The sequence below is a fragment of the Onychomys torridus genome, chromosome 3, assembly GCF_903995425.1.
Source record: "Onychomys torridus chromosome 3, mOncTor1.1, whole genome shotgun sequence".
Taxonomy (NCBI): Eukaryota; Metazoa; Chordata; class Mammalia; order Rodentia; family Cricetidae; genus Onychomys; species Onychomys torridus.
In genome coordinates, this window is record NC_050445.1 from 30,514,134 (window position 1) to 30,538,807 (window position 24,674).

The 24,674-nt window shown below is 38.9% G+C and overlaps 1 protein-coding gene across 7 annotated transcripts in view; it reads left to right on the forward strand.

The window, feature by feature from the left end:
- Braf (B-Raf proto-oncogene, serine/threonine kinase) overlaps positions 1 to 24,674 on the forward strand; it is a 132,115-nt gene that overhangs the window by 95,925 nt on the left and 11,516 nt on the right. For all 7 annotated transcript variants that reach the window (XM_036180737.1, XM_036180742.1, XM_036180740.1 and 4 more), the window contains 3 exons: positions 14,509 to 14,555; positions 15,848 to 15,966; positions 20,530 to 20,661. In XM_036180737.1, the coding sequence (XP_036036630.1) occupies positions 14,509 to 14,555; positions 15,848 to 15,966; positions 20,530 to 20,661 (298 nt within the window). The remainder of the gene's footprint in view (positions 1 to 14,508; positions 14,556 to 15,847; positions 15,967 to 20,529; positions 20,662 to 24,674) is intronic.

Consider the following 24,674-nt stretch of genomic DNA (forward strand, 5'->3'; position numbering starts at 1 on the left):
ACAAGTTTGATCTATTCGAATCTAAAAGAGTGTATTAAAAATTTTTTTTTCTGGTTTTTGGAGACAGGGTTTTTCTGTGTAGCTTTGGAGCCTGTCCTGGAACTCACTTTGTAGACCAGGCTGGCCTCAAACTCACATGGATCCACCTGCCTCTGCCTCTGCCTCTGCCTCTGCCTCTGCCTCTGCCTCTGCCTCTGCCTCTGCCTCTGCCTCTGCCTCCCGGGTGCTGGGATTAAAGGTGTGTGCCACCACCACTTGACCAGAGTTTACTTTTTATTATCAGTTTAAAATTAATGAAAAACAAAAACAAAAAGAAAAAAACACAGTGCCTTTTTCCATTTTTTTTTCTTCCAATTGAGATGGTAATTTGCATCTGCTTAATTGTACCAATATAGTCTAGTTTCTAAAGTCTTTGACAGATTAAAAAACTCTTATTAAAATCACTAGGTAGGTTTTGGGTTAAAGTGACAGATTTTTTTTCTGTCTCTTCAACCCCATTAAAACTACAGTAAGGAACTATTTTCATAAAACTAAAAAGGCAGACAGAGAAGAAGACAGTAGTCACATTTTTGGAAGTTAGAAAGCAAGTGGAGAACTGATGATGGCCTTTAGTAGAAAGCAAAAAGACTAAATCATTAATTGCCAATGAAAAGCATCATGTTGACATCACAGAACTCTCAAAGTACACAGAATCTCAAAAAAAAAAAAAAAAAAAAAAAAAAAAAAGAGAGAGAGAGAGAGAGAGAGATTGGTTTCAGAAATTAGAAGTTCCTGCACTGGAGAAGCTAGTTTGTGAATCCCTCTCCTAAGCCAGTGCCACTGAGCGACTGGCAGACTTTCAGAAACACCCATCTCTGGCTGGGGAATTCTGATGTGTCTAGGACTTGGACATCTTTCCAAAACAGTGGGACTGAGTGGCTGGGTACTTACCAGATGATGGTCAGCTGAGCTGCCCAGTGCACATAGTTTTGGGGAGAAAGTAGGGCCTAGGGCTAATCCCTAGAACAAGTGTTCTGCCTGTTCTCTTTTTGATTCCCATATATTAGCAGCCAAACCTGACTCTTCCTACAAGTCCTAAGAGCCTTCTCTAGAGAATTTTACCAGACCAGGAGGAAAGAGTCACTGTACAATTGACAAACAATAAATTAGACAATTTACCGGTCTCCCCTTTAGTCTGAATAAGACAAATTGTCTCTCAGTCACCAGACATTAGAGGAGAAGTCTGATAGAAATGAAAGGCCAAAACATACCAGGATTGGGTGCACTGGGAAAAACAGACCCAATGAAAGGAGAGATTACCACTCTCACCAAGAGGAAAATGTGTTGGTTTCCTAGGGGAGATTGAGAAACAAAGACTTTTTCATTAAACAAGATGCTTTCTGCTTGGCAGTGATGGGGCTCTTCTTTAATTCCAGCACTCAGGAGGCAGAGCCAGGTGAATCTCTGTGAGTTTGAGGCCAGCTGGGACTACAGAGTGAGTTTTAGGAAAGGCTCCAAAAGCTACACAGAGAAACCCTGTCTAAAAAAACAAAACAAGATGCTTTCTAAAAAAAATTGTAGCCAGGCATGGTGGCATGTGCCTAGGAAGGACCTCCACACTTGGGAGACAAGCAGGAGGATTGTCTAGTCTACACAGCATGTTCCAGGCCAGTCGAAGCAATGTTCTGCCTAAAAATCATTGCCATTGAATATCAAAATGTTTAAGTGTTGATAATGTAGCATATTGGAAATTGTACCCTTTTCATTTATTTTAACCTTTAAATGTTAATTTAAAATTCACAAGGAGTCATATAGTTTGTTAGAATTCATTTGAGTTGTCTTCAGCAAAAGAAGTTTAAAACTACCAGGCAGTGTTGGCGCATGCCTTTAATCCCAGCACTTGGGAGGCAAAGGCAGACAGATCTCTGAAAGTTCAAAGCCAGCCTGGTCTACAGAGTAAGTGCCAGGACTACACAGTGAAACTTTGTCTTCAAAAACCAAAAAAGAAGAAGAGGAGGAGGAGGAAGAAGTTTAAAACTATTATACAATTTTGCTGATTGTAGTGGCATACATAGCCTGTAACCCCTAGCACTTGGGAGCTGGAGGCAGGAAGTTCAGAGTCCAAACCAGCTTGTAATATGTGAGAACTTGCCCAAAACAGCAACAACATGCTGTCTGGTTCAATATTAGTTTGTCTGTTGTTATATTGCATAGTTCGGAAAAGGGGATGCTAAAATAATTTTTTAACAAACTGAGTTGCATAAATTTATATAAGTAATTCAAAGAATACCAGTTTGTATAAGTAATTATTACCCCTGTTCTGTCATCAACCCACTAAAGTATATATCATATTTGGGTATTTGGGGTTTTGTTTTTGCTTTTTTGAAATAGGGTTTTACTATGTATCCCTGGCTGGCTTGGAATTCACTGTGTAGACCAGATAGGCTCAAACTTACAAATTCCTCCTGCCTCTCTGCTTTACTTGAATGGGGATTAAAGGCATGCAATACAACACACTTGGCCCATATTTGGATTTGTTTAAGTGTTGTATATATGTATATGAAAATAAGAATTAGAAGGCTGGAGAGATGGCTCAGAGGTTAAGAGCACAGAGGTCCTGAATTCAGTTCCCAGCACCTACATGGTGGCTCACAACCATCTGTAATGAGATCTGGGGCCCTCTTCTGGTGTGCAGGCATACATACAAACAGAACACTGTGGACATAATGAATAGATAGATAGATAGATAGATAGATAGATAGATAGATAGATAGATAGATAGGGATAAATAAATAAATCTTTTTTAAAAAAATAAGAATTAGAAGATACTCACCAACACTAGTGGTTGTCTACACCAAGGAAAAAAGAGTTTGTATAAACTCTTGAATTTCGGAAGCAAGCATGTAAAAATCTTGGGATTTTTTAGGGCGGGAATATGAGTGATTTTAACACTATATTGTGGTTTGTCTTAATTTCAAACTACACTTGCTACAAAGTAATAGAAAATAATTTGAAAGTATGTCAACACAAATACCTGCCAATAACCTACCATCCAAAAATAACTGCTTTTGATGGTTTAATGTGTGTTTTTTGTTTGTTTGTTTGTTTGTTTGGTTGGTTTTGGTTTTTCAAGACAGGGTTTTTCTTTGTAGCTTTTGGAGTCTGTCCTGGATCTCGCAGAGATCCACCTCTCTCTGCCTCCCGAGTGCTGGGATTAAAAGTGTGCGCCACCATTCCAGGCCTAATGTGTGTTTTGTGTCCTTCATAATTATGTATGTTAGTACTGTACACAATGGTTTTGTTACTATTTTATAACTCTAGAACCAGGATTTGCCTTCTTTTTTATTTGCACATCATTACTGATTAATAAATATTATGTTCTGATCCCAGCTCTGCTGCACATTATTTACTCTCTGGCAGCCTCGTTGTTTTTTAAATGCCAAAATTTTTTTTGGTGCTTCAGTGCAGTATTTGTATATTAGCAATTATATATATGCATTTACAACATATCAGACATTGTTCTGTATATTTTATATGTGGTTTCTTGTTTATTCAATAATTGGTGAGTCAATATATATAGAAAGATCGTATAACTTGCCCCAGACACTTGTACTCCCCAGTGTAGCCCTTTGAGCTTCTACAAATTATACAACCCTTTTACCAATCTCAGCCCTAATGCCATATAGTATTGCTGCAGTCCACAGGTCATTTACTCATACTGTTTCCTAGACATTGCCATACCTGTCCTTAGACCCCTTCCCTAAGAATATCACCTAATGCCAGACAGTGATGTCCCACGCCTTTAATCCCAGCACTCCAGGAACCAGAGCCAGGCAGAGCTCTGTGAGTTGGAGGCCAGCCTGGTCTACAGAGCAAGATTCAGGACAGGCACCAAAACTACAGAGAGAAACCCTGTCTCGAGAAAACAACAAAAAAAAGAATATCACCTAATGATCACATTTCATTAAGAAAATATGTTGAATGCTGGGTGGTGGTGGTGCAAGCCTTTAAAATCCAAGTACTCAGGAGAATTTCTGTGAGTTCAAGGCCTGCCTGGTCTACAGAGTGAGTTCCAGGATAGGCTCCAAAGCTACACAGGGAAACCCTTTCTCGAAAAACCAAAAAAGAAAATGTGTTGAACAGGAAGTGGTGGTAGGCACTTACATTCTCATCCTAGGCCACAGAATGAGACTTTGCCTTTTGAAAAGAAAAAGAAAGAGTTCCTTAGGCTCCATGCTGCTAGATGTAGTGGTTAAATTCTCAGTCTTCAGTTTATTTGATCTGTCATGAAGAGAGTATAGTTAGTCCAGTTCTTCATGGGGAACGTTCTTTGTTCTCTGCTGAATCATATGCTTGCTCTCTTGTTAGTCAAACTGGTTTAGTAGCATCAGCCTGGGAACAATTCAGAAATGCTGAATTTTAGACACTACCTCAGATCTTCTGAATTGAATCTACATTTTAACATGATCTGCAAGTTAATCACAAGTATATAAAGTTGAAGAAATCTACATCAAAGCATATTTTTCTGATTGTCCCATTAATTATGGCTTCTCAGATGGTTCATCATCTACCCCTCTGGGATCTCATTCAGCTTTACAATGTGGAAAAAAAAATTCACTTTAAAATCAGTTCTGTACCCCTCCAGCTATTTCATTTCATTTATCAACTGTCTGCTCAACATGTCTGCTTGATTGTCTAATGAGATCTCGAGTTTACTAGATCTAAAACTCAGCTGCCAATCTCTCTAGCCTGTTCTTCAGCACTGTTCTTGCAGCTGCTTATCTCAGACATTGTACAATGATCCTTGAGTCCTCTCCTTTTTTTTTTTCCCACCACAAACCAATCTGTTACCAACATTGTATCTGGTTTTTGATACTGTGTCATGAGACAGGGTTTCTCTAGTCCTGGCTGTCCTGGAACTCACTCTGTAGACCAGGGTGTGCACCACCACACCTAACACTCAGTGTGTCCTTTTTTTTTTCCTTCGGAGCTGAGGACCAAACCCAGGGCCTTGCACTTGCTAGGCAAGCGCTCTACCATTGAGCTAAATCCCCAACCCCTCAGTGTGTCCATTTTTAAAGAATATCCAGAGCCTTATAACTTCTTGTTACTTATTTAGGTCATCTTCCTATTCAAGTTCCCATCCTCATACTTGAATTACCTATCTCCCAGCTTCCACACTTGAGTACTTCAGTTTAGTTTCAACACAGCAGCATATTTGGCCCTGTTAAAACAAATTGGGTTGGGGCTGGAGAGCTGGCTCAGAGGTTAAGAGCACTGGCTGCTCTTCCAGAGGTCCTGAGTTCAATTCCCATCAACCACATGGTGGCTCACAACCATCTGTAATGAGATCTGGTGCCCTCTTCTGGCATATATGTAGACAGCATTGTATACATAATAAATAAATAAATTTTTTAAAAAATCAGATTGGGTTGTTAATCCTTCTTAGTGTCCCTATTTCACTTCTAAGGAAAACCAAAGTTCAGACTGGGCGATGGCGCACGCCTTTAATCCAAGCACTCAGGAGGCAGATCTCTGTGAGTTCAAGGCCAGCCCGCTCTGAGCAATATCCAGGAAAGGCGCAAAGCTACACAGAGAAACCCTGTCGCAAAAAGCAAAAAAAAAAAAAAAAAAAAAAAGAAAACCGAAGTTCTATCAAGGAGAGTAAAGTTTGCACAGCTAGACCTTTCTCAATGCACCTACCACACTTTCTCTCCATTCCCTCTTCCCAACTTTTCTGTTACTTCTCAGATCATCTGTGCTTTCCTCCCAATTGACTCCAATGTCACACTTTGCCTTCTTGCTGTTCTTTATATATGGAAGTCCTCTGACCTTTTTTTCTTGTCCTTGTTATAGTCCCATCCCTTAACAATATACACTCTCACCCTCTCAGAGTCTTTACTCAAAATATCCCATAAAAACAGGTCCTCTTTAGCCTAAAAATAAAACCCCCTGCAGCTCAGCATTCCCTGTCCTCTGCCTGGGCTCCCACACACACCTGGCACAGTTAACTGTATGTGGTACACTGTGTATTTTACTGATTTGTCTTTCATTTTCTATCTTCTGCACTACAGTGTTAAATACCTTGTTTTATCTCCAAGACTAAACAACAAGAACAGCTTTTGGTTAGCATGGTGTGTTTTTATTAAACATATAAAATAATTCTTAAGACTACATCAAAATAAACATTATCATCTTCATGTTACAGTTAGTAGTTAAAAGCTAGATGGCTCAGAGGTTAAGAGCGCCAACTGCTCTTCCAGAGGTCCTGAGTTCAATTCCCAGCACCCACATGGTGGCTCACAACCATCTGTAATGAGATCCCGTGCCATCTTCTGGCTTGCAGGCATACGGGCAAGCAGAATACTGTATACATAATGAATAAATAAATCTTTAATTTAAAAAAACGCTAGATTGTGCAGGGCAGTGGTGGCGCACACCTTTAATCCCAGCATTGGGAGGCAGAGGCAGGCGGATCTCTGTGAGTTTGAGGCCAGCCTGGGCTACAGAGTGAGTTCCAGGAAAGGCGCAAAGCTGCACAGAGAAACCCTGTGTGTGTGTGTGGGGGGGGGGGGTAGCTAGAGTGTAGTGGCATGATGGTGGCTTATGCCTTTAATACCAGCACTTGGGAGGCAGAAGCAGACCTGGTCTACAAAGTGAGTTCACATGGCTACACAGAGAAACCCTATCTTGAAAAACCAGAAAAAAAGAAAGAAGTTAGATTATAAAATGTTCCGAGAGTAATTAACACAGATGGAGTTTAAACCCAAATCTGAGTGCTCAGAACCTCTCCTGTGTCTCTTCGGTCATTTCAATTCTGCTCTTTAGTTTCCTTCTCTGCATGGATAGAATTGCTGTCCCTTCGCCTGCCTCACAAAGAAGCAAAAAAAAAAAACAAAAACAAAAACAAAATGACCAGCCTCCCCAAAAAGAAATCTGAGATGTCAAGATATCTCACGTGTATAAAAGGTGGTAGTAATTCTCCATTTTCTTATAAAAAACTTACCGTTTTTACCTTTACATTTAGGTCCTTGGTCCACTTGAGATGACGTGTCTGAAGTAGCAGTTGAGGCTCTGCTCTTTTCCCCTATGTGCATTCCCTCCCAGTTGTTCGGCAGCACTGGTTGAAAAGACCATCCTTTCCTCCATTTAGTTACTTTGTTTTTCTAAATAAGTGTTATGCCTCTGGTTTTAGGTTTCAGCTTGTAGGTGTTTGATATGGGTTACAAAAATGAAAGAATAGTATGCTTTTTGCTTTCTCACCAATATTATGAAATTCTTTGTTTATTTACATATCCATTCTGTTCAGGCCAGTGTTCTGTTTAGTAGAACTGATTCAAGTATTTTCTAAAGGAAATGCTTCCTTACTATCTTCTCTACTGCATGTCCCAACTAGGAAATGAGAGAAATGCAAAGGTATCATATTGGTGTATTAGAAGACCCAGTATCACTAAGTTCTTAATTCTTCCCAAGGTGATCTCTCGCTGAAACATGATGGTAGGCACAATAGGAGCAGTCATAAGTTTAGAAATTGGCAGGCTAATCTGACCATTTATATGGAATTGCAGTGGTAAGTATTTATAGTCTAGGTATTTACAGGCAGTTGTGGTAGTACACACTTAGAATCACAGACCTTCAGAGTGAAGTCGGGTCAGTAAGTCAAGGTCTTCTGTGGTTATATGATGAGTTCAAAGCCAGCCTGAGCTACCTGATTCTCTGTTTCAGGAAGGAATTTTAAAAGATGGAAGCAAGAAAACATGATTGGGGAAAAGAGAAATAGACAATTTGGGGGGAAAATAAAAAATTTTACTTTAGTGGGAGATTTCAGATATTACTATAAGACTATAATAATCAAGACAGTGTGGTATTTGTATAAGTATATATAAATATATATCATTGTGGAATAGGAAGCTTAGATATAGATCCAATATACATATTTTCATTTGATTTTTTTAACCAAGGTGTTGATGCAATTCATGAAGACAATTCTTCAACAAATATTGCTATAACCAGGAGACATTCATATAGAAAAACTAAATCATTGTCTGTTACATGGCACAAAACAAACATTTATTTGAAGTAGATTAAAAACAAAATCTAATATTTCAAGTAACAACAGAGAAAATCCTTGTAGTATAAAGATAAGGAGTGATTTCTTAGAACACAAAAGGTAAAAGAAAGAAGGAAATGGCTTGAAGTACATCAAAACTTAAAATTATGCCAGGCGGTGGTGGCGCGCACCTTTTATCCCAGCACTCAGGAGGCAGAGGCAGGCGGATCTCTGAGTTCGAGGCCAGTCTGGTCTACAGAGTGAGTTGCAGGACAGGCTCCAAAGCTACACAGAGAAACCCTGTCTCAAAAAACAAAACAAAAAACCCTTAAAATTAGTTTTCCTCCAGAGACACTATTATGAAAATGAAAATAGGTCTGGGCATATCACTCATTAGTAGGGCATATCACTCATTAGTAGGGCATATCACTCATTAGTAGGGCATATCACTCATTAGTAGGGCATATCACTCATTAGTAGGGCATATCACTCAGTAGTAGGGCATATCACTCAGTAGTAGGGCATATCACTCAGTAGTAGGGCATATCACTCAGTAGTAGGGCATATCACTCAGTAGTAGGGCATATCACTCAGTAGTAGGGCATATCACTCATTAGTAGGGCATATCACTCAGTAGTAGGGCATATCACTCATTAGTAGGGCATATCACTCAGTAGTAGGGCATATCACTCAGTAGTAGGGCATATCACTCAGTAGTAGGGCATATCACTCATTAGTAGGGCATATCACTCATTAGTAGGGCATATCACTCAGTAGTCGGGCATATCACTCAGTAGTCGGGCACTACCTCGCCTGTGTGAGACCCTCTGTGCAGTATGACAGAAGAAGATAGTCGAACAAAAGAAAATGAAGACAAATTACAGTCTTGGAGGAAATGTTAGAAAATTCAAGGTACATAAAAAACTGTTCAATAATAAAGCATAGGGACTGGAGAAATGGATCAACACTTAAGAGCACTGGCTGTTCTTCCAGAGGTCTCAAGATTAGTTCTAAGCACCAACGTCCAGCTGTTAACTCCAGTCCAAGGTATCACAAACCCTCTTCGGGCTTCCTCAGACACCAGGCATGCATGTGGTGTGCAGACATACTTGCAGGCAAAAAACCTATACACAAGACTGACCTGCCATTATGTCACCACTGTCACATCTGTTGGGTGAGACAGCTGCCAAATTCCACAGGAGCTAAGGTGTCAGGGAGAGATTCTCCTTTTCCTGCTTGAAGTCGGAGGAACATTTGTGGAATTATGCATAGTTCAGGAAAAGACCACTTTAAGTTCAGCTATCTTAGTTTGCCAGTTCTGAAGTGTTAGAAATAGTTAGAAAATACAAGAAACTAACAAACTTCGATGAGCTACTAAGGCCTTTCCCAAATAGACTAATTGATTAAACTGGTTTGTCAGCCAGGTGATTTTTAGTATTTTAATTTCTGGAAAGCATTTGATTGGTGTCTTTCGTGGTATTCTTAAGAAAATGAAACACAAGCAGCTAAATTTAATTGGTGTTAAAAGTGTGTACCTGAGGATTGCAAGCTAGATTTTTTACTTCATTCCTTTGAAAATGATGAGCCTTTTTACATTTTATTTTTATTATTTGGTATGTATAGGTACTTTGTCTTCATGTATATATATGTAAGTGTAATACATGTGTACAGTGCCCCACAAGGGCCAGAAGAGGGTATTGGATCCTCTGGAACTGAAGCCACAGATGCTTATGAACATCCATATGGGTGCTGGGAATCAAATCCAAGTCCTCTGGAAGATAAGCCAGTGCTTTTAGCCACTGAACCCTCTCTTCAGCCCCTACGATGAGCCTTCTTAAAAGTAACTGATAGGGAAGTCTGGCAACTCATTCCTATATTCTCAGCACTAAGAATATTGAGACAGGAGAATCACCACGGGTTTGAGACCAACCTGAACTACATACTAAGTTCCTGGCCAGCCTGGGCTATACTGGGTGAGACCCATTTAAAAAATAAAAATAAATAAAGGAGCTGACATAGAAGTTATTAGAATTCTGATCTTTAAAGCCTTATACTTTTAACACCTAGCATGATAGTATACATCTGTAATCTCAGCACTCCAGAGATGAGGCAGGAGAATTGTTTTAAAAGTTAAAGGCCAGCTTAGGAAGCAAAATCATGTCTCAGAATATAAGTAAAAACCTTCAAGTGAAATTTGTTTGGTTTGGGAGTAGGATTTGTTTTGGATTAAGATTTTGTTTTGGATATTTTTGTTGTTGCTGCTGTTTGTTTTGAAACTGTTTTCACACTGTACCACAGACTGAACCAGAGAGAGAGAGAGCCTGGGTTGGCCTTGAAGTTACAGTGATCTTACTTCCTCAGCCTTTCAAGTGCTGGGATTACAAAGACATGAACCACCATGTTAACTGAAAATGAAATCTAATAAGTTAAAAATTTAAACCATATCTAAAAACAAAATCCTATCTAACTACAAAGAAGAGAATATACGAATATGGGATCAAGGAAGTATTTTATTTTATAAAAGCAATTCAATAAAAATTATTGTAGGGTTGTAATTAATATAGGATTCCTAGAATTAATAGGCTCTTGATTAAAATTTTATGCCTACCACAAGGGAAATAAAGATGAGAATCTCAGCCTAGTTTGTGTTGGTCAGATCAAGTCTAAAGCATATTAATTTGGTGTATCACCTTATGCTCTTCAAAGAATGTTGGAAAGGTCAGTCTCATGTAAGATTTTGAAAGATGTGGAACAAAGACAGATTTTATCAAGTGCTTTTGCAGCTGTCTGAGTAGATTCTGTCAACCAACACTTTTAGCCAAGCAAAGAAACTGGCAAAAGAATCCTGTTAAGGGCTGGAGAGATGGCTCAGTGGTTAAGAGCACTGGCTGTTCTTCCAGAGGTCATGAGTTCAGTTCCCAGCAACCACATGGTGGCTCAGAACCATCTGTAATGAGATCTGGCACCCTCTTCTGGCATGCAGGCAGAACACTATATATATAATAAATAAATAAATCTTAAAAAAAAAAATAGAAGAATTCTGTCAAGAGAGTGTGGTACTTACTTAAATGATAGCATGTTTGTTCCTTCCTAGTGCCGCAAACAACATGCGCGTAGACACGCATGCACACACAAACTGTAACGCTCTCCTAACATATTAAAAAAGTAGAAAGTTTTCACCAAGATTATTCAGTGGGTAAAGGCACGTGCCGCCAAGCCTGACCACCTGAGTTCAGTGCTCAGTATCCACATAGTGGAAGAAGAGAACTGATGCGCATAAGCTGACTCTGGCCTCCACACACACAGTGGGAGGCACACATGTTTTGGAAGGTAGGAAGGAAATCCATTGTAATTATCCTAAATAACTGATACACTTCTGTATCATGTCAGAGTATAGCTTATTTAGTACGGTTCCCTTCCTTACTCCCAGCCAACTATGTGCTTATTGACATCTTCCATTATAATTAGTCCAAGCTTAGTAAACTGGGTTTTAGAGGTATTTTGTATAGAATTATTTAGTGCAGTAATTACATTGAAGTATTGTATGGTATAGGTTTTGAGTGTGATACTCACCCCATTTTTCTAGCTGGACAAATAGAGTTTCTTTTCCTTCCAGCCATTCCATTATACAGACCTATTCTACTCTTTTGCAACTTTGTTTACAGAAAGAAAATACTAGGTTAAAATTAGATAAGCAGTTTGTACTGTAAGGAATTACACAATCAACTTGAAGCAGCTGTTGTAACTTTGGGCTCTGCTAGGTTTACTGTATTAGTAACCAGTATGTCACTAGTTAGCAATCAGATATATCTTGACCAATTTCTACTGAGTTCCTGGCCCTTCAGTTAAATTTTGCATACTTTATTCTTGCTGTGTTTCTTTCAATCAGATTTCTGGAACTAATCAAAGCAAAGCATCAGGGACACCTTTTTCCTTTTCCTTCTCTTCATCATTTTTGTATAAAACTCCCATTGTTATTGGGGTTGTTGGGACCTATGACCCCTCAACTCCTCTGTGATGGGATGCTGGTATGGACCAAGTCCCATGCAGATGATGTGCAGATAATCAGCCAGGTCATGCCCTAGGTCAGTGTCCACACCAACCTCTAGACTGTCCATTCTTTTTGCCCTTTCTTCCTTGGTGGAGATGATAGAGATGTCTGTCCTGTTTATGGTTGAACACCAGCAGTCATTCTCGGCACTTTGACCATTTGCGTCTGTGGTTAGTTACCACTGATCACTACATTCTGATCAAAGCAGACAGCGACATTTCTCTTTGGCCATAGCAATTATTTAGAAAGCAATTTAATGAGTACATCATGTCCATTTAGAGAAACAACAGCAATAGCTTCCTGATTAGAAAGCCAATGCTTTTGCTAGGCATAGTGGCTTGAGTTTGTAATTCTCGCCCTTGGGAAGCGGAGGCAAAATTGCTGTGAGTTCAAGGCCAACTTGAAGTGAAGAGTAAAACCCTGACTCAAGAAGGGGGAATGTATTGGCTTCCATATTTTTTAAAGTTGTTCACTCCATACCAGCACTCTCATTATCCTACCTCCTTTTTTTCTCATTTTATTCAAAATCTTACCATTCTAAATAGCTCTCTCCTTGGACGAGTTTATCTTCACCTGTTCTTATCTTTCTATTCCATTGCAAAGGTTATAAAATAGGGCTAGCAAGATCGTAGTTAAGAGTACTTTGCTGCTCCTCCAGAGGACCCAGGTTCAGTTCCCAAAACCCACATTGGGCAGCTTATAGCTGCCTGTAAGTATAGTTCCAGGGAATCCAGCACCCTCTTTTGGCCCTCACAGGTACCTGCACAGGTGTGGCTGGCAGACAGAAATAGATACATACATATAAATAAGAAAATATACCTTTTGCTATAAGAGTAGTGATGGTGATATAGCAGAAGCCCAGAGTCATGACAAGATCATTTTAGTTTGTAATGTGTTGTGAAGGAAATAGCATGAAGTGAAAGAGTAATTAGAGGAAAAGGGGTTACTTTGGATAAAGTAATTTAAAATGAAATTTTTGTTCAAAAAATAGTTACAGATCTTGATATCTGTTTGGGGAAATGAGGACATTTAATAAACATAAGAAGGTGCAAACAGCTGGGTGGTGGTGGTGCACGCCTTTAATCCCAGCACTTGGTAGGCAGAGCCAGGCGGATCTCTGTGAGTTCGAGGCCAGCCTGGGCTACAGAGTGAGTTCCAGGAAAAGTGCAAAGCTACACAGAGAAACCCTGTCTCGGGGGGAAAAAAAAAAAAGGTACAAATAGTCTGAACTATTTATAAACCTGTTTTTAATAGTGCTCATGGTACGACTTTGATTTTATATTTGGATGTTAAGTCAGAACTTACTTAATGTGGTCACTGTTAGGTTTCAGAAGTCCTTTTATCTGTTTTCTCCGGTAATAAGACAGATAACTTGCATCTGTTGTAGTTGATTTGACAGGCATGTAGTCAATGCTTCACACCTGCCAGGTCCTGTTCTATGCCCTGGAAATAAATAGAAATTAAATCTAAAACTAAAGTCGTTTTTAAGGATAATTTAGGATAACTAAGGATAGGTGACCTGTCATTGACTTTAAAATAATATGTTAGTGGGCATCGTGGCACGCGCCTTTAGTCTCAGCACTAGGGAGGCAGAGGCAGCAGATCTCTGTGAGTTCAAGGCCAGATTGGTCTATGTAGTGAGTTCCAGGACTACATAGCCAGAGCTACATAGTGAGACCCTGTCTCTAAAAGGCAATAATAATAATAATAATAATAATAATAATAATAACACCAATATGATGTGGTCATTATGAGAAAATTTCCTCCTTACTGACATTAATGTTTTACTAATATATCATGCCTCCTTTCAAATTAATTGTCTTTACCAAACTTTCCTAGTCTAGTGGAATCTGCATTTTTTAAAAAGATTTATTTATTTATTATGTATACAGTATTCTGACTACATGCCAGAAGAGGGCGCCAGATCGAATTATAGATGGTTGTAAGTCACCATGTGGGCAGATCAAGCTATTGCATTAATTACTATATAAGTGAACAGTGAGAGATCACTTTCCATTGGGTTCTTTGTTAGAAAACAAGAATGTTCATCTTGGAGTATGAATAGGTGGAAAAATAGAATGGTGCTGAGTTGGGGACAGGTATACAGGAGGGAAACATGGAAAGAGATGGGATTAAATATCAAGGACATGGATAAGTAGGTTTGACTGAGTGAAAGGTTTGTATTTGTAACTAGTAAAAGATAAAGCAGAGTCCTCAGATGCAACAGGATTTGGGCTGTATATAATAGTGGAATGTTTCTATAATCCTCAATTTACCATCAATTATTATGTAAAGAAGTTATCACAATATAGCAATTTCAGTTGTATCATTATTCTAAGTCTTTACACCCCTAAATATGTTCTGTAGATTTTGAGGGCAGAGTCCTACTCAGAGTCTTACTCGGGTTAAATGATGTTTTGTTTTTCAGTTACTTACACGCCAAGTCAATCATCCACAGAGACCTCAAGAGTAATAGTATCCTTCCTGAAACTGGTCTTCGAAGTCTGAAAGCATCCTGACTTTTTCTTCTGCATTTTGTCTTCATGTTATGTAAAAACAATTCCATGCTAAGTGTAATATGCTGTAAAGAAAATGAGTCAATTTGCATGAGAGTATGATAGAGCAGGATTCAACCTGATCGAATTTCTGTATGGCTGGGCCCTATAGGAAAAGTCTTTATTATAGTAGAGCTTTTTATCTTGTTTGTTTTCATTTTATGTTTCCTAGAAAGTGGATATTTTATGGCTACTGCTTTAATTCATCTAATCTTGCTGAGCAGTAACTGTTCATATTCAAAATTATGTAGCAGTGACATGAGGAAAACAATTTTTCTTTTTTTCTCTGAGTCCAGGCAGATCCTTTCTGATATCATTCTTATTGTAATAAAGAACCTGTGTAGCTTTCCCAGATGTGTTAAAGGATATCTGGACCAACTCAAATTAGAAAGTTTCCACATATCCCATAGGCTTTAGAAAAGCACCTTAGCCAGGCGGTGGTGGCGCACTCCTTTAATCCCAGCACTCGGGAGGCAGAGGCAGGCGGATCTCTGTGAGTTCGAGGCCAGCCTGGTCTACAGAGTGAGTTCTAGGAAAGGTGCAAAACTGCACAGAGAAACCCTGTCTTGAAAAACCAAAACAAACAAACAAAAAAAAAAAACCTTAACCTTATGCTCACATATTTCTAGCCCAAGAAATCTTTTTTTTTTTTTTTACATATTCAAACTTCAAGTTTTAATATGAAAATTCACATCATGGCTAATGGTAAAGTACTGTAATGTGTTGATTCAGTCCGCCTGCCCAGCTATTCTAGTCTAACTCAGCTGTCAGTTCCAATCCCACCTTGGCCTCCAGTACTTTTCCGTGTGTGCTTACACTGGGAAGATGCCTCCTCACCGGGGTAGATAGCCATTTTAAAATGCTACATACGCTAACTCAACTAACGTTCAGATGGTGACTTGCTGCCTCCTGTCCCTAAAAAAAAAAAAAGCCAGCTGTCTGTCCTTCTGGACAGAGATGTGACGGTCCAGTGTCCAACTTGACTGGTTTTTTAGCCCAAGAAATATTAAAAGGTCATAAAAGCCAAAGAGAACTAATTCTTGTTTAAAATATGCTTGTTGAATTTAGGGGGAAATACGAATTACTATATTTTAAAAAGAAAATCTTACTACAGAGTTAAAGAAACTAGCTCCTTTGCCTGAAATCATCAAAACATTTTCTCTAGTACGAAAATGAGATCTATTTTTTTTTCCTTTACTTACTACACCTCAGATATATTTCTTCATGAAGACCTCACGGTAAAAATAGGTGATTTTGGTCTAGCCACAGTGAAATCTCGATGGAGTGGGTCCCATCAGTTTGAACAGTTGTCTGGATCTATCTTATGGATGGTAAGAATTGAGGCTATTTCTCAATTGATCACATTCTTTAATCCTAAACTAGAGACTAGTTAGTAGAAAGTCACTGAAGGTCTTAACTACAGTATTTTTACGGTTCCCACTATTCACAAGAATCAGTATAGAAGCCAGGCATACTGGCACATGCCTTTAACCCTAGCCCTCGGAAGGCAGAGGCAGTTGGATATCTATGAGTTTGAGACCAGTCTGGTGTACATAGTTCCAGGACAGCCAAAACTACCTAGTGAAACTTTGTCTCAAAAAACAAAAACAAAGGGGTTGGGGATTTAGCTCAGTGGTAGAGCTCTTGCCTAGCAAGCAAGGCCCCTTTGTTCAGTTCTCAGCTCAAAAAAAAAAAAAACAACAACAAAAAAGAGTGTGGTGGTGGCGAATGCCTTTAATCCCAGCACTCAGGAGGCAGAGGCAGGTGGATCTTTGTGAGTTCAAGGCCAGCCTGGTCTACAAAGCAAGTTCCAGGAAAGGCACAAAACTACACAGAGAAACCCTGTCTTGAAAAACCAAAAAAAAAAAAAAAAAGAAGAAGAAGAAGAAAGAAAGAAAAAAACAAAAACAAACAAAAGAAAAAAGAATTAACATTCTTATTATTTATGTAGTCTTTAACTTTTTTCTTGTCTTTAAAAAAATTATTGCAAAATTAGTGTCAGTATATTTCAAACATAATACATATATGTTATAAAATGTTTAAATGTTATTGAAAATACTTTGTAGGATTTGGTGGTGCATGCCTTTAGTCCCAGTGCTCAGGAGGTAGAGGCAGGTGGATCTCTGTGAGTTCCAGGCTAGCCAGAGTTAGGTGAAACCCTGTCTAAAAATTAAAAGAAAGAAAAGAAAGAAAGAAAACAACAACTTTATGTTCAAATGGTCTGTATACCCTGCTCTTTCTTTTTTTTTTTTTTTTTTTTTTTTTTAAGGTCTGCAGTTTAAGACATGTCTTAAGAGACTTATTCTCTCTCTTTTTTTTTTTTTTTTTTTTTAATTTTATTTTATCCTGGCATGGAAAGACAGCCTGGGAATTGAACTTGGGTCCTCTGGAATATCAGTCAGTTCCCTTAACCATTGAGCTATCCCTCTCCCTTAAGACCTATTCTTAACAGAAAGGCTGTTTCACACTTGTATTTGAGCCTAAATTGGAAATAGACCTTCTTCACACTACAAAGAACTTTATAATTATGGGGCAGTTGGAAGAGGAAAGACAAAAGAAAAAGATGGGGATATTTTTAGTGAGCTTTGTGCTGTCTGCAAAGGTCTGTCTCTCCTTGTTTGTGCTTTGTAGAAAGAGGTTCTAACAGTTGGGATCCCAGTTACTGCAGCAGGCTGTTGAGAGTCATTTCAAGGAACACTGCTATGAACCCACAGTGGTTCCTTGTGACCTTTCCGAAGGTCTTTCCCTTGTGAAACCATTTTTTCTTCCTGTCCAACAATCCAAATGACACACTGCAGCTGATTGAATGTAGGAGCACATAGGAGATTACAACTAGCTGCTATTAAGCCAAACACACGAAAGTGAGTTGTGGCTCTTCTGTCACTAAACTTTGTTTTTTAAAACATAGTTAGTTTTCATTGAAAGCAGGTATTCTCTGCAAATATCTCACAATTGATTTAATATTTAAGTGAATTAATAAATAATTTAATAGTCAGTTGAGTTTTAAAATCTTAAATACTCACAGAGGTCGTCCATACAGACAAACATTCTGCAGGATCCTTGATAATATTGAATAAAGCAATGCTGAGTTCAGAGAGTTTTGAAATATAAGCTCTAAGTGGAATACAGGTTTTCTAAACATCTTTGTGTAGTTTTAATGTTTAAGTAAATTAATCTGCTTTAATACTTTTGGGTCAACTTATTAGAAACAGAAAAATTAGGAGAGCTTTCAAAGCCATGTTTGCCTAAATTTCCAGAACAATATGTAGCAGTCTCCAAGAAACAGATTCTCCAAATAGTGGCCTGCGTTTGTCTAGTAGCCTCTGTTAAGCTGAGTGTGCTTCCTTGGATGAGTAATGAAGATGGCGCAAGTGTGAAGTACAAGAGGCAGGAGGGCTGGCTGTGGCCGCTGACTTCCAATTTCCTGACCTCCCTTGAGTCTTCTCCTTGGAAATGTTAGGTCAAAGTAGTTGGTGACAAGATCCTTTCTTAGATTCTCTAGTACAGTTAGCTAAGTCTCTTTTTAAAATTCCTTGATATGTGTTTCACTGTTTTAATTTATTAGAAGAGACTATTTGATGGTTGTATTCTGGCTTTCAGGCACCTTTAAGGCACATACTAACAAAGATGGCAGTGTGTTCCAAGGGGATGGGGAAGGGGCTTTTTGCTTCTGAAATTATAGAAGCAAAAATTTAAAACATATCACTCACATACTTCAACAGTGTTATTTATTTTACCAATACAAGAGTTGGTCTAGGTCCAGTCTCTAGGTTTGTTCTTTTTCAAAAGCCTTAATTATATAGTTAGTAGAATATTATAAAGTTGTTTATATGTTTTATGTTTATAAACATAAAAGTGTTTATAATCATTTAATTCTGATTACTTTTTTGTTGATAACCCTGCATCAATGAGTTCATCTTTTATTCTACCATGCTGAATTTTAAGAGAACAAGATTAGCCAGCAGCATATTCATTGTTGAATAAATCTTTCCAATTGGTATCTGCCTTCAGAACAAAAAATGTGACAAGCTGGAAAGATTGCTCAGTCATTAAGAGCTCTTTCTGGCTGTTCTTTCAGATGATTCAGTTTAATTCCCAGCACCCACATGGCAACTCACAACTGTCTGTAAACTCCAGTTCAAGGGCATCTGATGCCTTCTTCAGATCTCCACAGTGCACAGACAGACATATACAGGCAAAACACCCATACACATAAAAATTAAATAGGCTGGGTGTGGTGGCATGCACCTTTAATCCCAGAGGCAGAGGCAGATGGATCTCTGTGATTTCCATTGCTAGAGCTACATAGTGAAACCCTGTCTCAAAATAAATAAATAAGTAAATAATTTGGGGGGAGGGGTGGGATATCCACAGCCTGAAATAATAATTTGGTCATAAACCAGGTTACTGAATTATTTACAGTAGTCTTTTCTACTTTTATTTATATCTTAGAAGAGAGAACTTTATATGAAAACTTTTGTAAATTAAAAAATTGAAGATCATCACACATTTCTTCTGAATAGATGACATTCAACTTTTCATCAAGTCATCTACCACCAATGAAAGAAAACTAAATTTTAAAAGACAGTTCTCAACTGATCTAAACTCTGCCCCCGCAAAAAAGAATTATTTGTTCGTTTCATCACACTTGTGTGTGGTTGGTTTGAAACTGCATTACTAAAATAGCAGCTGTCAACAAAATGTATGACAAAAACAAACAAGAGAAAACACTCCTCCATCACTATCGTTTGACTCATCGGGTTTTCCACAGGTCTTCCTGTGGAAGTGTTTCTTCCTGTGGGCGGACAGCAGACACATGTGGAACTTTGAAGCATAGTAAAGCATGGGTCCTACTTGTAGGTTCTGATGGTCTCTATTGGAGCACTGAGCAGGCTCCCCAGCCAGTTCGGACTTGCTGCTATAGTAGAGTACTGTTATTCCTCAGCAGATAGTTACCTGCCACGGCCAGGCACTGTGGCCTTCAGCTCTTTTTGCAAAGTTTCATTAATAACATTTGCAACTTCTTCAGTTCCTTTCTAACAAAACAGTATAAGAGATGCAAGGTGAAGGAAGAAGCCCACTAGTTCTTCACCTATCATTAATGTAAATGAATTATTTTATTAATATTAATAATTAATATAAGTGAGAAACTGATTGTACAGCACAGTGACTAAATTATGTTAAAATCTGGTGAATATGATTTGGTCTTTGTTTGCCCTAGAAGCAACAACTAGAGTTTTCTAATAAGTCAACCTGTTGTGTGTTACTCTTGTTAGTAAAGGTTTTTTGTTTTGTTTTGTTTTTCAAGACAGGGTTTCTCTCTGTGTAATGTAACAGCCTTGGCTGTCCTAAAACTCATTCTGTAGATCAGGTTGGCCTCCAACTCACAGAGATCCACCTGCCCCTGCCTCTCAGGTTCTGGGATTAGAGGCATGTGCCACCACTGCCCAACCAATAAAGCATTTTTTAGACCACACATTTATGATGTAACTTGGAAAGATATTAATTAAGTAGGCCTGTGCCTACTCCCAAGTTTTTTGTAAGTGCAAATCTAGTATTTCTTTGTTAATCAAGAAGAGGAAGTAGAGACTAACTCTGATAGGATAGTGTTGAGGAATGGTGGTTGTTCAGAAAGAGGATTGCTAATAAAATTATATAAAACCATAGTAATACATCATAGAAATTCGGGTCAAACCACCTTTCAGAATTTATAAAGCAGGGTTTTTCCCCCTTTTTCTTAGTTGGTTTTATTTCTTTGACCATTAATAGGGGAATTACATAATAGAAGATATCTTTAAATAAGGTGTTGCTCTAGGAATTATCATAGTTTGTATTTCAGTCTTTATTCAGCTGAACTTAAGGATAAACTAGAATTTTTCTTCCTTATCTAACAGGCACCAGAAGTAATCAGAATGCAAGATAAAAACCCATATAGCTTTCAGTCAGATGTATATGCATTTGGAATTGTTCTGTATGAACTAATGACTGGCCAGCTACCTTATTCGAACATCAACAACAGGGATCAGGTAAATATTTATCTATCATCTCTGGGGGTTATTTTAGTATTTCACTTAAGGCTTTGGTTCTTTGTAGGAAGGAAGTCTGGAGATGGAGGTAAACATTAATGATAGAGCTCTTGATCTTTGTAATCAGCTTTAGAAAATGTTGTGTGCATTTGACAATTGTAAGGCTTTTGCTTGAAATGTTGCTCATAAATGTTACAACAGAGTAAAATCCCCAATTTTGTGACTAGAAATTAGAAGTATAACAATTGAGGTAATACCTGTTTTTTGGTCATAGCAGAGCTAAAAGAATAAACTGTGGAGCCTGTTCTGGTGGTGTATGCTTTTAGTCCCAGCACTCAGGTGGCAGAGGTAGACAGATCTCTCTGTGAGTTTGAGGTCAGGCTGGTCTCCAGGCCAGCCCTATCTTTAAAAAAAAGAAAAAATGAACTTTGCTGTAATCGCAGGTATACTTTTATCCTTTGATTGTATCACAAGTTGTACTGTCAGAACAAGGGTTCAGCTATGAACATATTTATATCCAATTCTTCCAGAATTGTTAAGATGTTGTTAAAACACAAAAACAAAGCATGAGGGGCTATAATAAGGGAGATGACTTATTGGTTTGCTGTATAAGCAGGAGGAACTGGATTCAGATGCCCGCACACGGAAGAAGCTAGCTGTAGCCATGCCTATACCCTCAGTACTGAAGGGAGGACACAGTGGAACCCAAAAGCCCAATTCCCAGCCAGTCTAGTGGAAACACAAGTCCCATGTTCACTCTGTCTGGGGGGTGTGGAGGAGTGAGTGAGGAAAACATCCTGATACCCACTTCTGGCTTCAGCATTTACCCAGGCCAGTGCGCCACACACACACACACACACACACACACACACACACACACACACCACTTCTGGCTTCAGCATTTACCCAGGCCAGTGCGCCACACACACACACACACACACACCACTTCTGGCTTCAGCATTTACCCAGGCCAGTGCGCCACACACACACACACACACACACACACACACACACACACACACACACACCACTTCTGGCTTCAGCATTTACCCAGGCCAGCGCGCCACACACACACACACACACACACACACACACACACACACACACACACACACGTATGAAATGGGTGTTACATCATTTTGTATCTTTTCTCTAATGAAAATTCTAGCAGAAGGATACATTTTGTTTGGTTTTCAGACAGAGTTTCTCTGTGTAGTTTAGAGCCTGCCCTGGACTAACTCTGTAGACCAGGCTGGCCTCCAACTCCGCCACCACCCAGCCAGAAGGGTAAATTTTTACTTCTTCCTTTCCTAAGTTCTCATTCTCTGTTTCTTCCTCCCAAAAGATGCCAGCCAGTATCAGCTCACAACGCTTTGCTCCTCTGTGTTTTCACAATAAATTCCCTTAGGCTTTTCTTTCTTTATTTTTGTCCCTTTCCTCCACTCTCTCTTCATCTTTCAACAGAATAGTATTCTGTAATCCTGGCAGGACTTGAGATGTTGATCTTCCTGCCTTCATTGCCAGAATATTGGGAGTTAGTTTGTGCCACCGATTCCAGTTTACTGGTGCTAAAGAGTGAATAAGTTGACTTTGCTTAAATTATCTTAGATGCCTCAACATTTTAAAAAAGTGTGTGTGGATGTATGTGTGAAGAGGACAGTAATGGCAATTAAACTGTTCATTAGAAGAAGATAGTTACCCATGTAAGCAATGATTAAGAGTATTTCTGCAGGTTGGGGATTTAGCTCAGTGGTAGAGTGCTTGCCTAACGAGCGCTTGGGCAAGCACAAGGCCCTGGGTTTGATCCTCAGCTCCCCAAAAAAAATGTATTTCTGCTATATGCTTTGGTTTGCATAGTTATCACATAAAAGACTGCTTTAAAATGGAGATTCTAAGGGCTGAAGAGATGGATCACTAGTTAAGAGTGTACCGCTTGCAGAGAACCTGAGTTCAGTTCCCAGAACCCACAACCCACTCAAGGGAATATGACACCCTCTTCTGGTCTTCATGGGCAACTGTACACATATGCTCATATCCCACATAGATACACATCCATACATTTAAATTAAAATAAAAATTTCTATATTTTAAATAGAGATTCTAAGGCAGATTGTGATTCGGTAGGATAGAGTCCAAACACATGTCCTTTTTTTGCTTCTGGAATAATTCTCATGCATACAAAAGATGAGAATTATCATTTTGTTATTGTGTATATGTATGACATATATAGTGCACATATGAACATCAGAGGACAACTTTGTGGCATTGGTTCTCCCCTTCCACCTTTATATAGGTTCTAGAGATCACGCTAGGTTGCCAGGTTTGTGTGCCACGAGCTTTACTCACTGAGCTATGTCTTTGGCCCATATGTCAGTAGCTAAACTCTCGGTCTTTTTGTTGATAATCTGACTTTTAAATTTCAACTATGATATGGTATGAAAGAAGTGTGTTCTCATGATAAAAGGATACTTAACTTTTTGAGAACCACCTATTGGTTTTCAAAAAAAACAAAAAAACAAAAAACTGTACTGCTTTGCATTCCTGGACTCCATCAGTCAGCACTTGTTATTTTTTCTTTATAGACATAGTAGTTGTGGCTTTAGTTTTTCATTTCCATAGAGACTAATAAAGTACAGTGACCTTTTATGTTTCATTGTTACTTGTATATAAATCACAAGGGTTTCTTTGTTTGTTTGTTTGTTTGTTTGTTTGTTTTTCAAGACAGGGTTTCTCTGTGTAGCTTTTGGAACCTATACAGGAACTCAGTCTGTAGACCAGGCTGGCTTTGAACTCAGAGATCCACCTGCCTCTGCCTCCTGAGTGCTAGGATTAAAGGTGTGTGCCACCACTACCCAGTATCACGGTGTACTTTTATATAAAGAAATATCTATTCAAATACTTGCTGTTTTTAAAAAATTGTTTTTCAAATGCTGAGTTCAACTATCATTTATGTATTCTTGAATCAAGAGACATGATTCAAATTTTTTTAAAAGGGTGTGTTCTAAGTGATCCTGCACTTTATGTAATGATTTGTTAAGGGCTCACAGGTTCAGAGATTCAGTCTGCTGTTCATGACTTTACTGATCCTGGATCCGTAGTAAAGCAAAACATAGTGACATCAAGAGCATGTTGAGGAGGAAGCTGTTCCCCTCAGCAGACAAGAATACTAAATCTCTGTATGAACTTTGCCCAACAAGGATCTTGATTGAGAGGGAGGGAGGGAGGTATGTAGGTAGGTAGGTGGAATCAGAGGACATTTTTCAGGAATCAGTTCTTCTGCCACCATGTGAGTGTCTAGGATCAAATTTGTGTCATCAGGTTTGGTGACAGGTGCCTTTGCCTACCTAGATATCTTGCCAGTCTGAGCTCCTGGTTCATTATGAATTGGTTTTTGTGCAGGGTGAGAGATCTGAAGCATCCCAGAGTTCTGGACTCATCTCCCTCTTGGCATTTGAGGTGCTTTGTCTTCCATGAGAGGATAGTAAATAAAAGGAAAGCAAAGGCTTGTTCTCTCTGAGAGGAGGGTGATCAGAAGGTTAGACCTTTGTCACTTATTTTTTCCTAGCAGTTTAGTTGAAGCTCCTGTAGTCTGCCAGTCTAAAGCCAAGTTACATGTTTGGTAAAGAAGTTTTTACCAAAATTATAAATCCTCCACCTACTCTTATTCCACTTCATTGCCCTGTGTACCCCACTGTCTCCAAACTGTTCCTTCAATGGAATACTCTATTTTGAAAGGATAACTTTGGGCATCCTCAGTGAGGTAGCACCATATATCCTTTGCAGTTCTGTCTCACTTTCCCAATACCTTGATCTCCCAGGCTCTCAGGTAGACTTCTGTTTGAGAATCTTGTACTGTGCAGTGTAGATACTATTTGCCTGTACTTTCACCCTCTGTAGTTTGGGGTGCGTGTTCTGCACGTAAACTCAAAGCAAGGCTCCACTAAGGCAGTATTAATACAGTGGCAGGCCTTGGGCTCAAGACCTGAATCATCTTACTCCAAGTGTTTTTGGTT